Here is a 14625-nt window from a genome sequence, read left to right as displayed (position 1 = left end):
GTTATGAAGCTGTTCTAACTGGCAGCCTAAGGCCTTGTCATTAATGAAATGACAGCTGAGCTGAAACACATTGCACTGCTTTCCCTGCAGAGTCGAAGAGAAATTCTGGGAGAAAATCAAAGACAAAAGGTTATGCTCAGCCAAGCAATCAAATCTGTTCTTTCCATAATCTGACACAAAACTGGCCTTTCACTGGCTTGAGGGCAAAACAAATGACATGAAACAAGATCTTTTCCCACTCTAATTTGGACCACATTCACTCATTAATGTATTCCAAATGATCACTAATGATGGGTTGCTTGAGGAAGTATTTGACATGTTATTTTTTTCTGCAACAGTAAATTCTTCTTGATTATTGTTTTCAGTTGCCTACTTCTATCCATATTTTGAGATTACACTAAATCTAATCTAAATGTAACCTCATGTGATGTACAGATGTTTGAAGAGGAGTGATTCAATGTGTGTGGGTGGGGAATTGGTCTTTCGGTACTTGTTACTCCTGCACTAGGCACAAAGTCAATGCATGAGTGCCTCTTGTGGCCATTTACTGAAAGTAAAAGAAGGTCTCAAATAAAAAGGAATAGAACAAGAAAAAAAATAAAATAAAGCAAAAATTTTTAAATAACATTAACGGTTAAGTATTTATTTATGCAAATATGTTATAAGACATGGGCAGGGCTGTGAATGATGGCAAGCTTCCAGGTTCTGAGAGGCAAAGGAAACGCATTACCATGCAATTAATACAAAGCTGCTGTTTACCAATCAGACCCGTTTTTGATTGGACTGTACGTTTGCATAGGAATATTTAGGGTTCATTTTTAGGGCACATCCTTTATTCTTATAGCCCAGAGGAAAGCACTTTTATGGGATGAACCCAACAGTGTGTAATACTTTTTGATTTGTTGATTTTACTCCATACAAAATCTTTAAGAAATGTGTGATTTCATTAGATATACACATGGCTGGCACTTCCGTGCGGTCTCTCATAGTCCAACCTTTACAAGGAGGCAAGATCAGCCAGATTCACCAGATTCTTGAAAACAAGACTAATTTTATTTATGAAACATAGCATACTTTAATAGCCACAATATTAGATTCTACAGAACGGTCCTTAGGAAAATGATTTAATTCTTTAAGGACAAAGAGAAAGTGCAAGAGTACCAGATAAGGGCTCAGTTTAAGGCAACAGGTCATCATCTCAATAAAATACTAATACAGCAAAACAAGAAGGAAAAAAAGAAACTAAAAATCTAAGCAGTCTTAGCATACAGCCACAGAACAATCCACTGTCACTGTAACCCAGTCTGCTCCCAGTGTTCAAATAATATATTCACTAACTGATTTTACTCCTAAAGCTAACAATCAATCATTCAGAATTAGTCCCTGAGTCCAAATTTAACTGATACCACTACCTGTTATTAACATGAATTGTCTCTGAAAAATCCCAAGCAAAAAGTCTAAACAAATTGTTGGCAATTTAAAGTCTCTCTGTACAGGCATACAAAAAAAAAAGAACACAATCTGTAGATATTTTATTTGCTTGTCTGCCTATATAGGAAGGTTGATTGTTCTTTATTGTGCAAATTGCTAATTTTTTTAAAGATTTCTGTACTGATAATGTTTAAACAACACATTGCACCTCTTTGGCACTTGGGAAAATGGACCACCACATGAAACCAGTGTTAATATAATGACTGTAAACACGAGGGTTTTAACTCTGAAAATGGGAGACGGACTAATGCCATGGAGAGAAGGTGAAGCTGGGGGAGGGAATGAGCTCTATCTTTGGTTGCGCTCTTGCTTGAGGATTACAGAGTACTTCCAGGCCTCTATGTACTGAGACAGGAGAACCTCTTCAGGGAAGAACTCCTGCACATCCACAGGGACATTCAAGTCTTTCCGCTCCATGTAGGACATCACAGTGTCTTTTATGCTATTAGAAGGAAACCAGATAGAAATAAAATTTGCACAATAAATTAAGAAATTCAGCTGAAGATATTTTCCACAGTTAGGAGATCTATCTCCGAAGTTAGCCACAGTCTTTAAACCACAAAGAATGCTGTGCCTTAACCAAGAAAGGATCTGCATAAAATGACCAATTCAGACCCAGTACAGGGTCACAGGTCTCTAGTCTTACCTCCAGTTGGGCTTGTATGTGTCAGTGGCATTAGGGTTCTTCAAGACCAGCAGCAGGAACTCGTGCATTTCCAGCAAGAAGGAGTCTGCACTGGCCTTCATGAAGAAGCCCATCAGCTGCCTCTTCTCCTCCTCCCCCAGGGCCTTCTTGTACTCCTTGCTTATCCCAGCAAACGGGTCCTGAACAAGGACATGCATGGAGCTGTGAGGACCAAGCCAACGCCTGCGCTGTGTTTGGACAACATCTTCTAATACTGTTCACGCGCTCCAATGTATGAACTCAAGAGAGCACAGACGTGAGTGTACAGTGGCGCACCCTCTTAAGGCGTAGCATGGTCTCAGATTTGAGGGCGCTGAGGAGCTGCCACAGAGCCACGCAATGTCCCAGGCTGCATCTGCTCAGGGCCTACAGGAGAAGCACACAGCATCTCAGCACTTCCATGTCCACAGTGTTACCAAAGCCAGGCAGAGGGCGCCGGTACAGGGACAGAGGGGCGGGGCTGACTTTGATGACGTGCGGAGCCGCGTGGTCGTCCATCTGCAGCTCCTCCCTCAGGTACGTGCCCAGCTGCATATGCGTGTCTCCTCCGGTCATGGCCAGGAAGCCCAGGGCCAGTTCCACTGTGGACAGGGCCTCACACACATCACTGTAGGCCTGCAGCTCAGCCACCAGCGAGGCCTGGCCCAGGGAGGACAGCGGTTCCTGTGACAGATCCAGTCGGTCAGGCATAGAACTAATATAACAGCCCTACGCTATCTTAATACAGACAGAGTAAACAATATGTGATGTCACTTTATAAAAAACATGAAATGCATTATATGTACAGGTTTTAAGAGCTATGGAAGGTAATTCCTCAGTGTACACTGTTGTGGGGAGAACCAGGTTTTCGGTAAGGAATCTGATCATGCTTACTTGTTGAACCTTTGCCATCACATCCTTGAAAATGTTCTCGTAGTTTCTGTCATGTCTGTTCACCAGTGTCGGAATTCCCTGAAGGGTATAAACACAGACAAGCCTGTCTTTCCAGGTAGCGAACCCAAACCCATGCGTTATATGGGAAGAGTAAGTGTGCCTAAGAGTGGGGTTGTGGTGCTCACGGTGAGGGTGACAAGCGGCTTCCCCTGCAGGAAACGCGTGAGGACCTGCTGCTGGATCTTGGGGAGGTCGTACTCGGACAGCATCTCACGGCCACGTTCCATGCTGTACTGGCAGTTGGAGAGCACCAGGGGCATAAGGTCCCTCTCCACCTCGTACCGGATCACATGAAGCTCCGTCAGATCAACTGGACTCACAGAGAAGCTACGAATTCAAACAAAAAGGACAAAAGGGAATGGACGATGTCGAATGCTTTGAAACGGTCACACTTAAAACCACCAGTTGCGGCTTCTGTCTTTATAGGAGTATTTCAAAACAACACTTCCAGTGTGACAGTTGTTCCAACTGTTCCACCACCGAGCTTCCCAATACAGAGAGAACTGCTTAATGCAGCCTTTAAATACTAAGGCTTTAACACCGGCCTAACTCCTCTAACTCCATAACCAAATGGCAATGGGTGTGTACCATGTCTCCTCATTAGTGTACTTGTCCACTGTGTAGACCATCTCATTGTGGAGAGCAATGAGGTAGCTGACCAGAGCGGTGGAACAGAGACCCAGGCCCTGTCGCCGTGGCAGCAGGACCTGGAGGTCAGAGCCAAGGTCCAGGTCTTCCTGGCAGAACTCCGCTGGGAGCTTGATCTCTCCTGCCGGTCAAAACACAGCCAGTCCACATTCACCACTATTTCCAAATGTCTTGCAAGGCAGTGAAAAAGGGGTAAAGGGCCAGTGTTGAGGGTAAAGGGCCAGTGTTGAGGGTAAAGGAATAGTGGGACGAGGTTTACCATTTGTGGCCAGAGATACTCGGAGTTGGTTCCATGTCGAGAGAAAAATCTTGATTCGTTTCTCATATGAAGCTATGAGAGACGCTGCATGGAAAAATAAGATAGTGAAGATGACTTTAATAGTAGGACCTAGTTTTAAAAGAGGAAAGGACATAAAAATAAATCTAACATCAGGAATCACCTGCTTTCTGGCTATGAAGGAACTCTGTTATGGTGTTACATGGAAGCTCCATCACATTCTGGAATGTCTTCACCAGATCCTTCTGGAGAGCCAGAATGTCTGGGAGAAACTTCACCATCCTCAATTCTGCCTCCTAAACCACAAACCCTCTCATCATCACTCTTCACATCAGCTTTAAAGCAAAGGATGCACCCCACTACCACGAATAAATGAAGGTTAGCTGGCATTTACACAAAGAAGCTGACGATGACGGGTTCATGATCAGCTGACCTTTTATTTATAATGAGCCGTGCGAGTGACTCAGCTTGCCATTAGTCAGAATATAGTTCTGCATGATCTGCGTTACCCTCTGTAGGAACTTCCAGAGTACAGGCAGGGCGTCGTGGCCGCCGTTCTGCTCGACGATGTGGGACAGGCTGGGAAGAGAGGGCCGCTCCCTGCAGCTCCACACAGCCGAGCTGTGGATCAGGGAGTCCACGGGGAGCGATTGCAGAAACAGCCGCGGGTCCCCGAACGTCAGCTTCATTACCGGGTTGGACGACACCCTCTCGTCCTCCCTGATGAAGGCGTTCACCTTTCCCAGCTGCCTCTCCAAAAGCTGTGGGGACGGCAGCGAAAACAAAGGGCTGGGAAAGAAGGCTATCCTGAATTCCTCTGGGATGTCTTAGTGCACCAACAGATTGCAGAGCATCTGTTAAGTCGAACGACACTGGTCCTGTCGTAAAATGTATCACAGAAAGTGACAGTGGGGAGGAGAACGGAAGTTCTGAGCGAGACGTAACCACCCTCTACCTTCAGTTGCTGTGTGATGTCTCTGTTCACGGCGTCCTCCCAGTTATTTCTGTTCTCTTTAGTGGAGAGCAGATGATCGTAAGGAACAGGCCCTGTACAGAAAAGGTACCAGTGTAAACATAGGTAATGTGGTTTTTAACTCAGTCCTCGGGACCCACCAATCCATAGTTTTGCTACAATCTGGCTCCCAGTAAACCTTTACCAGAAAATCAGTTCTTAATGGCTCATTGTTGACAGGAACTAATATCTAAATGTGGACCGGCTTTGGTAAAACATTGCTGTAGGCACTATAGTACACTATATTATAGTACAGTATATACACGCTACATGCGTGTCACAGTTTCAGTGTAAAATATTAAGGGCCATGCTGAGCAGTGAGGGGGAGTGGTGAGGGGCATGGTGAGTGGCTGTAGCGAGTGGCAAGGGGGCGTGGTGAAGGGCCTTAATGAGTGGTAAGGGAGGTGTGGTGAAATACTGTGGTGAGTGGTAAGGGGGTGTGGTGAGTGGTGAGTGGCTGTGGGGAGGGGCAATGGTCAGTGGGCCTTGTTAGAAGCTCTTACACTCTCTGTTCTGCTGAGGCTCTGTCAGGCTGCAGATGATCAAGTGGACAGCGCATACAGTGTCGTCCGTGCCCTTCCCCAGAGCCCTGCACAACTGCTCCATATCCTTCAGCAGGTGGGCCATCAGAAACAGCCCTGGCTGTTCCACAGGGGGCTTAATGAAAGGGGAAACGTCCTGGGAGATATGAAACAGCAACAGTGCAGAAATGAACATGGGACATGACACATACGATCTGCATGTTTGCCAGAAAAACATGGGATGTGGGAGTTGAGAAGGCGAACCTGGGGGTGGCTGGAAGCTCCCAGCAGCATAGCCGCGTGAGTGAGGGCCCTGATCATGATGAAGGGAGCAGGGGACATGTTCTTCGTGTCCTGCATGTCCGGCTGGTCCCGGCGCTGTGGATCTCCCAGAATGTGCCCTGACTGAGTGCGGTCTCCCCTGCATTCAGAAAGGTAAATTAGCCAGTTATATATATTGGCAAGAACGACTAACCGGGGTGAGCAGTAACAATGCCATTAGCTTACTGTATCATGAGAGGTTGGAAGCCTTGGACAGGTCTGTGATCTGTGCCCCCTATCTCTGCACCACAGTCTGGACAGCGACTCTTCTCCATCGGTTGACCACACTAATGCCGGTCAAAGGGACAAGAGGCTAGCATTAGACTCAACACAATTCTACCTACGGCTAGATGAAGAATAAAATCATTTGTTAGGCTAACAACACCTCGCCAACAGTGCATGGATGACCGTTTGGACAATCTGTAGAAAGAAAACAAAATATAAATATTAATGTATATGTCAACTAGGTATTCCACGATTAGCAGGTAGATGAAATCACATGAGCTTGTACTTACAGTACCACTGAAGGAGCCCCATGGCTTTCTGAGCCACGGCGAGCATGTCATCAGGCATGGTGGGTATGAAGGACATCTGTGCACAAAAACCAGAGCCATGTCACTGCATGTTGCTATGTGTATGGTGCCACAGGCTAGTGTAAAAAGGAGGGGGCATACCCATACGTGAGGGGGCATACCCACACGTGATGGGCGCACCTGCACGTGAGGGGGTCATACCTGCATGTTAGCAGGTCGGAAGGCGAGCTGGACCAGGGGCTGCAGCAGGGCCTGCTGGGTGGAGAGCAGGACTGCTGCTAGGTGAACGGCAAGCTCCACGACCGCGTGGTCTCCACCTGCCGCGTTGGCCAGCACCCACAGGGCATGAAGCTGGTTATGCACCAAAGCCCGGGCGAACGCTCTGGACTCAAAACTGGTGAAGACTTCAGATTTCTCGATGAAGCCCTCGAGTGCTACCAGTTGCTAAGAAGAGAATGGAGGTGGCCAGTTAGAGCATCAGCTGCTCACATGTGAAAGGAAGGGGAGTGTTTGCGCTGGAGGTGTGGGCTCACCTCTGGTTTAGGGTGGACGCTGGGGTTGGCACTTCTATACAGGGAGGTGACTTCTCTAAACAGAGCCAACAACAGGTACACGCTCTTCTTCAAAGGTGAACTCTTGCAAGCCTGTACACATCCAAGCTAAATTTAGTGAAACACTGAGAAAGGCTGACTGTCATGAAGGTCCTTGATTTTACAGCATCAGGTGTTTGGGTATGGTAGCAGGTGATGGTGCCCTGCTTAGAGATACCTGACAAGCTTCCTCCATTCTTTCCATTTTGCATTCCATCATAGCCTTGCCAACTGCATCTCTGACAGTCTTATACTCCACACCATAAACCAGATATTGGTCAATCTGGCTACCGTCTCGATTCTGAAAGACCCAAACAAAACAGTACGAAGTCAATTATGGACAAGGCACAATGAGAAAACCACCCACTGCAACGCCTGTTTTTTAAAATCTTTTAGACCGAGCTTCTTTTGGAGAGGGAGTAAAACCGAAACCCACCATCTGAAGGATTTCCTGAGGAAACATCCACGCGTACTGCTGTTCATACAGATGTTTCTGGACATACTCGACTCCACTAATGCTGCAGACCTTCCTGATGAGGTAGACTCTGTACCAGTCATTCCCACTTTCACACAGATCCACAACACTCCTCAGAAACGCAGCCTCTCCAACCGCTGTCTCCTCTCCAGCACCTAAAGCACGATGGCCAAAGTAAATCATTTGCATAAGAAATAAATATGTACTGTTAACAAAAACTCATGGCCAACTGATATTGCATATCTTCTCAAGTACTTAAACATTGTTATTGAACACTGGCATATGATTCTTAATACTTTTAGCTTGGGTGTCTTGACTATGGTCAGTAATGGAAAAAAGGATGTTGATTCTAAACTTAACTCTAATTACAAATTAGACACTTTCACAAAATAATTCACATAGTGCTTAATCTCTAAGCACAAATATCATAAATGCTACTGCCTCATATTTGTAAGGCCAAAAAATAAGACCAAAATTTGATCAATTTTAAATTCACTGACAGTACTGGGACCTTAGCAAACAGCTCTGCTCTGCACTTCTATATCAGAGAACTCATTCTCAAAGATTATAAAACTGAAGCACAGAGACAGAGACAGACAGACGTGTCTTTGAAAGTATAACGCATTTATAGATTCACTTTTATTTAGGTCGACCTGCCAGTCAAAGTTCAGGTCACACCTCCTGAAATTTCACTAAGACTAGTGTCTTATTCTCAGCTCATGGGATTGTTGGTTACCTGCGGCAGCACTGGTGGTGACCAGCAGACCTGCTGCGATATCTAGACACAGGCGAGTCCTGGCCACCTGCTGCAGGTGCTCCATGGTGGCAGTGTGAGTGGCCACTGCCCCATACTCCAGGAGATCTAGGAGGAAGTTCTTCCCCTCCAGCAAGCAGGCCTGCTTTTCTGCCAGGGAGTGCCACTGGGTGTGCTCAAACATAGAGTCCTGCACGCGCGCACGCGCACACGCACACGCACGCGCACGCGCACACACACACACACACACACACACACACACAAACAGACACACAAACAGACACACAAACAGACACACAAACAGACACACAAACAGACACACACACTTACTAACTGATGTTTGGAAGCAACTGTCCAATCAGATCTGTATATGATATTCCAATAAGGCAGCCAAACCTCCAGGCAGTTTATGTAGAGGGAGTAGAGCTCTGTTTTATCATGCTCCTCCAGGATGTTGCTCTGCTCTACTGCAGTCAGGTGCTGCTGAAGGTACCCTTTCACATCTTCAAAGCTGAAAGGCATTAAGGGAGAGGACATAAACAAACAAGAAACACAGACGTACATCACAACTCTGGAAAAGGTTTACCTCCCCCTCGCACCTGTACTTTAGCAACAGTTTGAGCACTACTGATCGCACTACAGGGTTTTTGTCCACGGAGTCGTCAAAAGGAGACAGAGCCTTGGTCAGAAAACGGTGGTGGTGGCCTTAAGATCAGGGGGAGAAGGACACATTTGGGCAAAGTCAAACTGGACACCAACACTAGCAAAAACTCCCATCAGCCCCCTTGGGTCGTGTATACACAGCCCCACCTCTGATGGTAGGCACAGCACCGGACTCCACCATGAGGAAGGACAGCAGGTGGAGGATGATGGCCCTGCTGGGTGGAGAGTTGTCCCTGAAGCATATGGTGGAGACCAGTTCAATGAAGAAGGCATTGCACTGCTTTCTGAACGCGGCGTTCTGCTTGATCAGGCTCCTGAGGGCCAATAGCAAAAAGCAGCACAGTCACCTCACTGAACTGGCAGGGAGGTTTTCAAGTGAGATGAGAGACTATGTAATGCGCCTCAATAAAGGCATGAACAGAATATGTACATCACAAAGCAAGAACAAACCAACTAAAATTACCCTGCCGACAGGGTGGGCAACTTACCGTATGACCTCAGAAGGCCTAAGCTCAAAGTCATCGTCTACCGTTTGCATACACAGGGGGCAGTACATCTGTCCGGGAATTAGCCACTGTCTGATGCAGGCCAGACAGTAGACATGGTCACATGGCAGACTCAGTGGATCATGAGGGTCTCCCATACACACAGGGCACGGCTGGAAGCCAAACCTAAACACATAACAGTAGTGCTTGACATTAAGCCTATTGCTGCTTTAAGGTATGAAAAACCACTAGAACTGTAAAACCATATTAATTTGTACCTAAAAATGCGTTCATTTGCTCCGTCTTTGCAGGCTTTGAGTATGGCGATCACCGCCTCAAACGGCTTTTTCTGTTTGAGGTTGGAATTCTCTCCCAATACCTTATATGGACCAGGAAAAAAAAGTCAGCCAAACTGTGGAGTCTCCCTCGCCAGGACAAAGCAGACTTAGTAAGTCAGGGTTTGAAGGCCTACTCACTTGAGCCAAGCGCCGAGTGTGCTGCAAGACCAACGGCTTCAGTTCCTGGTCCACGTCATCTACCCCCAGCAGCATGTGCTCAACGAACAGCGAGAGGGAATGGATCCGCCGCCAGGCTTGCCTGTAGCCAGCAAACGGGTGCAACACCATGCGTTTGTGAGATGTGTGGGGAAATGCTTTCGTTCTACGCTACAGAGGAAAGGAATGCTCTTGCACTCACTGCACATGGGCGACCATGGCTTTGCTCCTTTCCCCATACAGGCGGGAGCTCTCTTCTGAGCAGACCAGCTCAACTGGTCCCTGGAGCCTCTTCACCTGCCGCAGCCAGGCCACACTGTGAGCGGATGTATCCAGGGCCTGGGGCTCCAGGTACTCCACACAGGCCAGGGCGGCATACACATCCAATACCTGAACCGGATGAATGGCGGGATGAAGCAATGAGAAAACACTCTGTGCCTTTATGATGACTAGGAGAAATTAGATAAACTGCTGTGGTTGCACACATGATTTAGAACACTATAAATCTTCTATAAGGACATCAGTCAAGCTTTGAATGTAAGGGTCAATGTACCAGAGACTGAACACTTTTTCCAGCTTACCATCTCCATGCTCTCTCTAGACTGTGCTTTGGCCAGAAGCACCTGAGCAATTTGGGGCTCAATGGTGACCATTCTGAAGAGGTTCTGCAGGCGGTTCTTAAAGTCATGATAGGCAGCGTGGACCCAAGGCAAAGAGGTCACATTGCTTTCTGCTTCCTCCTGGCGTCCCTTCAGTTCATTCACACAGCACATCAGGCCTTCAGAGAGCAGCTGAGGAGTAGAAAAAAACCATGTACATTGAAAACTGTGTTTTATAGATTGGTAAAGAGAGAGATAAATGGATAGAAAATGGATAAATTTAGATCCCTACCTGTAGTTCCACCTCTGATGTCACATTCATGGTCAAAGAGGTGAAATCTTGCAGATATCGGTGTAAGAACTCCACCTGCACTGCCCTCTCTGCATCTCCAATGTACCTGCCCAGTGGAGTCTTACGGAAGAACTCATCAAACTGTCTCTGAGAGTGGCCTATGGACAGGAAAATTTGCAAAATAAAAAATGTGTGCAATTATTCTTTTTTTTTTTTATGTTGCATTATGAACATATTTCTGCAAAGACCATTTTTCATTCAAAATAATACAGAGCTCAAACACATCTCATGACATTAAGAGTGTCAGGTCACCTTCTCGATGCAGAGCATGCATCCAAAGTTCCTCCAAGTAATCTTTGATTCTCCAGCTGAACGGCATGATGCATCCCATATTCCTATTCACAACAATGTAGTTCTGGACCAGAACAGTCTTCGTCAGTGAGCTATGAAAGATACAGAGCATGAGTGGAACAATACATACATAAAACACCTTAGTTTGAGAGTCAGTTCAAAACAGCTGTAGAAGCTACTCACTTGGAATCCACCCTTGAGTATGGAACACTCAATAACTTGTCATTTCCAAAGATGTCTAACCAGAGTTTCTTCACTGACTCTCCTGAGTTTGCATCTACCAAGAGGTCAAGATTGTGGTCACGGTCAATAACTGAGACAAGTTGTGCCAGGAAAGGTATGACTGCAGCTTGAATTCGCTTCCACAGGGTATGTCTGAAATACAGTAAAAACATAAAACAATGACGGTGGTAAAGCAGCAATAAGCAGCAATTGCATGGTTTGCTTATTATTCCTTTTGCCTTAGCTGTCTTACTGGTGGTCAAATGACTATTCAGAAACAGGAAATGACCTTGGTAGCTATCAGGATCCAGAGGTCCTTTAGCTGATGGTCTTACACCACCTTTCATTAACAACATATTCTTTTACTGTTCACTTACCTAAAGGTTCCACCCTCTTGAAGGGCATCAATATTGGATGCCTCTTTGATAACCCAGTTCTTTGGGAAGACTGTATGCTCATCATGGGTAATCAACAAAGTGTGAAGACGACGCTTCAACATTTTCAGAAATGTGGCTGATAATTATAAATGTGAAACATCTAGTGTTAGCTCATTATTACATACAAAAAAAAACAAGAATCATGGCACACAATGGTAGGAAACAAAAAGCAAGGCCAAGAATCACGCTTCACACCTTGAAGCTCCCCTCCGTCAGACAGGAGTGTCAGCAGAATCTCTACTCTTCTGGTGCTGCGACAGCCAGCCTGCCCTTGGTCTCTCAGCATGCCCACTGCACTTTGAACACAGCTACGTACAAGGACTGTGGTATCTAGAGCATTCTCCAAGCTCTGCATCAAGACCATAAACACATTTTAAGTGCACTCTGTTTTGACGATGCAACCAAAAAGGAACAAAATGCACTTGCATTTGTTAGTACTAACATCAGTGTTGTCTTGCTCCATTTTCTGTTCTTCTGCCTCTCTGTACATGTCCTCTACTTCCATGGCTGTAACAGAGTCAAATTGTTTAGATTTTAAGTCCCTATGCACACACATCTCTTGGAGGGTTATCTTCTTTACTCTTTGAACAATAATGTTAAATAAGGAAATGACTGCTTACCCTCAAGATCGTCCTCTTTTTCTTCAAACAGCTGGCTGATGGTAAGATACTGTAAGGCCTTAATATCTGAAACAATGTCTTTTGTTCTTCTAAGGTCATCAATATGGACAGACTTCCAGGGACCTTAACAAAAAAGGTAAAATATCATTAAGAATCTGTTGTACACATCAAGTATGTAATTTTCCCAGCCACTAGAAGAATTGTCTCACCTCCATGAAACCCAACATAAGAGGTTCCACCTTCTATTCTTGGTAGTTTTGTAACAAAGTAGACAAAGGTCTTGCTCTCTTCCTCATTCCTGAATTTGTTGATTTCATTGATTGAGGAGTACCTAAAGGACATTTCAAAGTCAAATTGAAACAGTCATTAAAGATTAATTTCAACGAGTCAACTTTATAGTAGGTTTAGACACGAGGTTTACTTTGCCGATGCGATGAGATTAGAGCTTTGTAGCTCTTCATCAAAATCAGTCTGAATAATTAAGATCTTGTTTCCAGAGGTACCATCTAAAAAGTTCCTGAAAAGAAAGAAACGATACCCATTATTAACACAAAGTTTTGCACAGTATTTATTTGTAATGATAAAACATGGAGCGGTTCATGCATACCTGATCTTCTTCAGGAAGGAATGCTCTGTGTCAAACTGCTGCAGTGCAAGAATCTCTATGTTCGGAACCACTTCCTGCAGTTGCCCGAGGTCTGCTGCAGTCAGAAGTCTGGAGAACGTGGTTACCTTCATGGAAATGAGGTTTCATTGAGAGATCATATTAATAGGTTAATTACTGCAAAAATAGAGCTGTTGTTTTCCAAATAAAACATAAAAGTCAGGTTTACCTCTGTAAAAGAGACATAGCTTCCCTCTTCCTGCAGTGTGTCAGAGAGGATAAAGTCAACCAGGGAGCTGTGTTTCTGGAATTCAAAGTATACCTTTGATAGGTGCTCACTTTCCACTCTGGGAAGAACTGTATTATCTAGGCGAACCACAGCATCTGGGGCAGCACAGTTCAGTAGTATAAATTTGGCCTCATCCATCACTTGTCGGTGAGGGTCAGAGAGCTCCATGTCTCCCTTCTGCTTCTCTGTAACTTGCAGGATGACTGAGGCACAGGTATCAGAGTGATAACCAATGAAAACATCAGCTGGTTCATAGTTCTGTGTCTGGGGAGCAGCAAAATGCAGGTTCCTGAGTGAGATGAACTGTCTAACCCATTTTTCAAGCTCCTTGACAAACTCCTTTTGTTCATTCTTTAGCACAGTATTGATGTCCAGAAAATGTTTCTCCAATCTGTTAATCAGAGGAATGGGAAACTGCTTGTAGACCACTTCCTTTTCTTCAATGACTATGAGTTTGAAACTTTTGTGCACTCTACACTTGACACGGTGGGTTCCAAGCCCCAAATCCACATATTTCTGACCTCCAAGGCAAACATAGTATTGATTGAGTGCATCATAAAGGCTTTCATACAGGTTCTGCAAATTCAGAAGGACAATGGTTTGACCAGTCTCCATACAGATCTTGACGCGATTAATATTGCGGCAAATTTGGGTGTACTCCTGGTCTTTTGGGAAGCTTGAGCCAAATATGATCTCTGGTTGGTATTGCTCTGTAAAGAATGTCTGCTGAAGAATCTGTAGAGCTGCATAATTCTTAGTCAGAATGAGCAAGTATCTGCATTCATCATCTTGACCAATGGCGGTGATGTTTTGTCTCACAAGTTCAATGGCACTGATGGCTTCAAGGTTGGGCTTGAGTTTAAGTCTGTCAGTGAAAACAGCAACAGCATTCACATTGTCTTTGCCACTGAAGTTTCTCAACACAGCTTCAACAATCTGTTCAGGACTAGGCTTTTGCTCCAAGGCCTTAGTAATAGCAAAAATCATCTTGATCAAGCTATAATAGTCACGTAGGCCAAAGAAACCTTTTCCTTGTTTCTTGCAGATATTTAGGTAAGCCCAGGCAAATGGCTGAAAGAACTCCCTAACCTTCTCAAGGATCATTGCATCAGAAGAACATATCCCTTTGGCACTCTCAACCAATTCCTTTTCATCAGGATCACCACGGGAAACAAATATGCCTCTGTTCATCTTTGCTGGGTCCAAAGCCCAGTTGGATATACCAATGAATCCAACCTTTTTGTGGGGCAGTGGGTTGTCATCTATGCACCCTTCTTCAAGCAAAGGATGAAGGGTTTTCAGTGGCATTTTTGGGGAATCCTCTGCTAG

General features: G+C 45.3%; 1 protein-coding gene across 1 annotated transcript in view; it reads right to left on the bottom strand.

The window, feature by feature from the left end:
- Window positions 1–1022: 1022 nt before the first annotated feature.
- Window positions 1023–14625, bottom strand: part of rnf213a (ring finger protein 213a) — a 34860-nt gene continuing 21257 nt past the window's right edge. Inside the window, exons 28-67 of the mRNA XM_027006778.2 lie at window positions 13237–14625; window positions 13011–13135; window positions 12825–12920; window positions 12613–12734; window positions 12404–12526; window positions 12226–12290; window positions 11979–12132; window positions 11724–11859; window positions 11308–11499; window positions 11086–11216; window positions 10774–10931; window positions 10464–10673; window positions 10085–10272; window positions 9865–9985; window positions 9667–9767; window positions 9392–9574; window positions 9051–9217; window positions 8840–8945; window positions 8637–8751; window positions 8223–8430; window positions 7448–7641; window positions 7190–7312; window positions 6955–7065; window positions 6623–6865; window positions 6404–6479; window positions 6274–6308; window positions 6075–6175; window positions 5832–5988; window positions 5550–5724; window positions 4990–5081; window positions 4544–4795; window positions 4198–4330; window positions 4017–4100; window positions 3698–3878; window positions 3235–3436; window positions 3050–3127; window positions 2642–2839; window positions 2453–2542; window positions 2138–2316; window positions 1023–1933 (exon numbers count right to left, since the gene is read on the bottom strand). The exon at window positions 13237–14625 is cut by the window's right edge and continues 2220 nt beyond it. Coding sequence (XP_026862579.2) covers window positions 1780–1933; window positions 2138–2316; window positions 2453–2542; window positions 2642–2839; window positions 3050–3127; window positions 3235–3436; window positions 3698–3878; window positions 4017–4100; window positions 4198–4330; window positions 4544–4795; window positions 4990–5081; window positions 5550–5724; window positions 5832–5988; window positions 6075–6175; window positions 6274–6308; window positions 6404–6479; window positions 6623–6865; window positions 6955–7065; window positions 7190–7312; window positions 7448–7641; window positions 8223–8430; window positions 8637–8751; window positions 8840–8945; window positions 9051–9217; window positions 9392–9574; window positions 9667–9767; window positions 9865–9985; window positions 10085–10272; window positions 10464–10673; window positions 10774–10931; window positions 11086–11216; window positions 11308–11499; window positions 11724–11859; window positions 11979–12132; window positions 12226–12290; window positions 12404–12526; window positions 12613–12734; window positions 12825–12920; window positions 13011–13135; window positions 13237–14625 — 6948 coding nt within the window. The 3' untranslated portion in view covers window positions 1023–1779. The remainder of the gene's footprint in view (window positions 1934–2137; window positions 2317–2452; window positions 2543–2641; window positions 2840–3049; window positions 3128–3234; window positions 3437–3697; window positions 3879–4016; window positions 4101–4197; window positions 4331–4543; window positions 4796–4989; window positions 5082–5549; window positions 5725–5831; window positions 5989–6074; window positions 6176–6273; window positions 6309–6403; window positions 6480–6622; window positions 6866–6954; window positions 7066–7189; window positions 7313–7447; window positions 7642–8222; window positions 8431–8636; window positions 8752–8839; window positions 8946–9050; window positions 9218–9391; window positions 9575–9666; window positions 9768–9864; window positions 9986–10084; window positions 10273–10463; window positions 10674–10773; window positions 10932–11085; window positions 11217–11307; window positions 11500–11723; window positions 11860–11978; window positions 12133–12225; window positions 12291–12403; window positions 12527–12612; window positions 12735–12824; window positions 12921–13010; window positions 13136–13236) is intronic.

Source organism: Electrophorus electricus, chromosome 1, assembly GCF_013358815.1.
Source record: "Electrophorus electricus isolate fEleEle1 chromosome 1, fEleEle1.pri, whole genome shotgun sequence".
NCBI classification, from domain to species: Eukaryota; Metazoa; Chordata; class Actinopteri; order Gymnotiformes; family Gymnotidae; genus Electrophorus; species Electrophorus electricus.
This window is presented reverse-complemented; position numbering and strand designations above follow the sequence as displayed.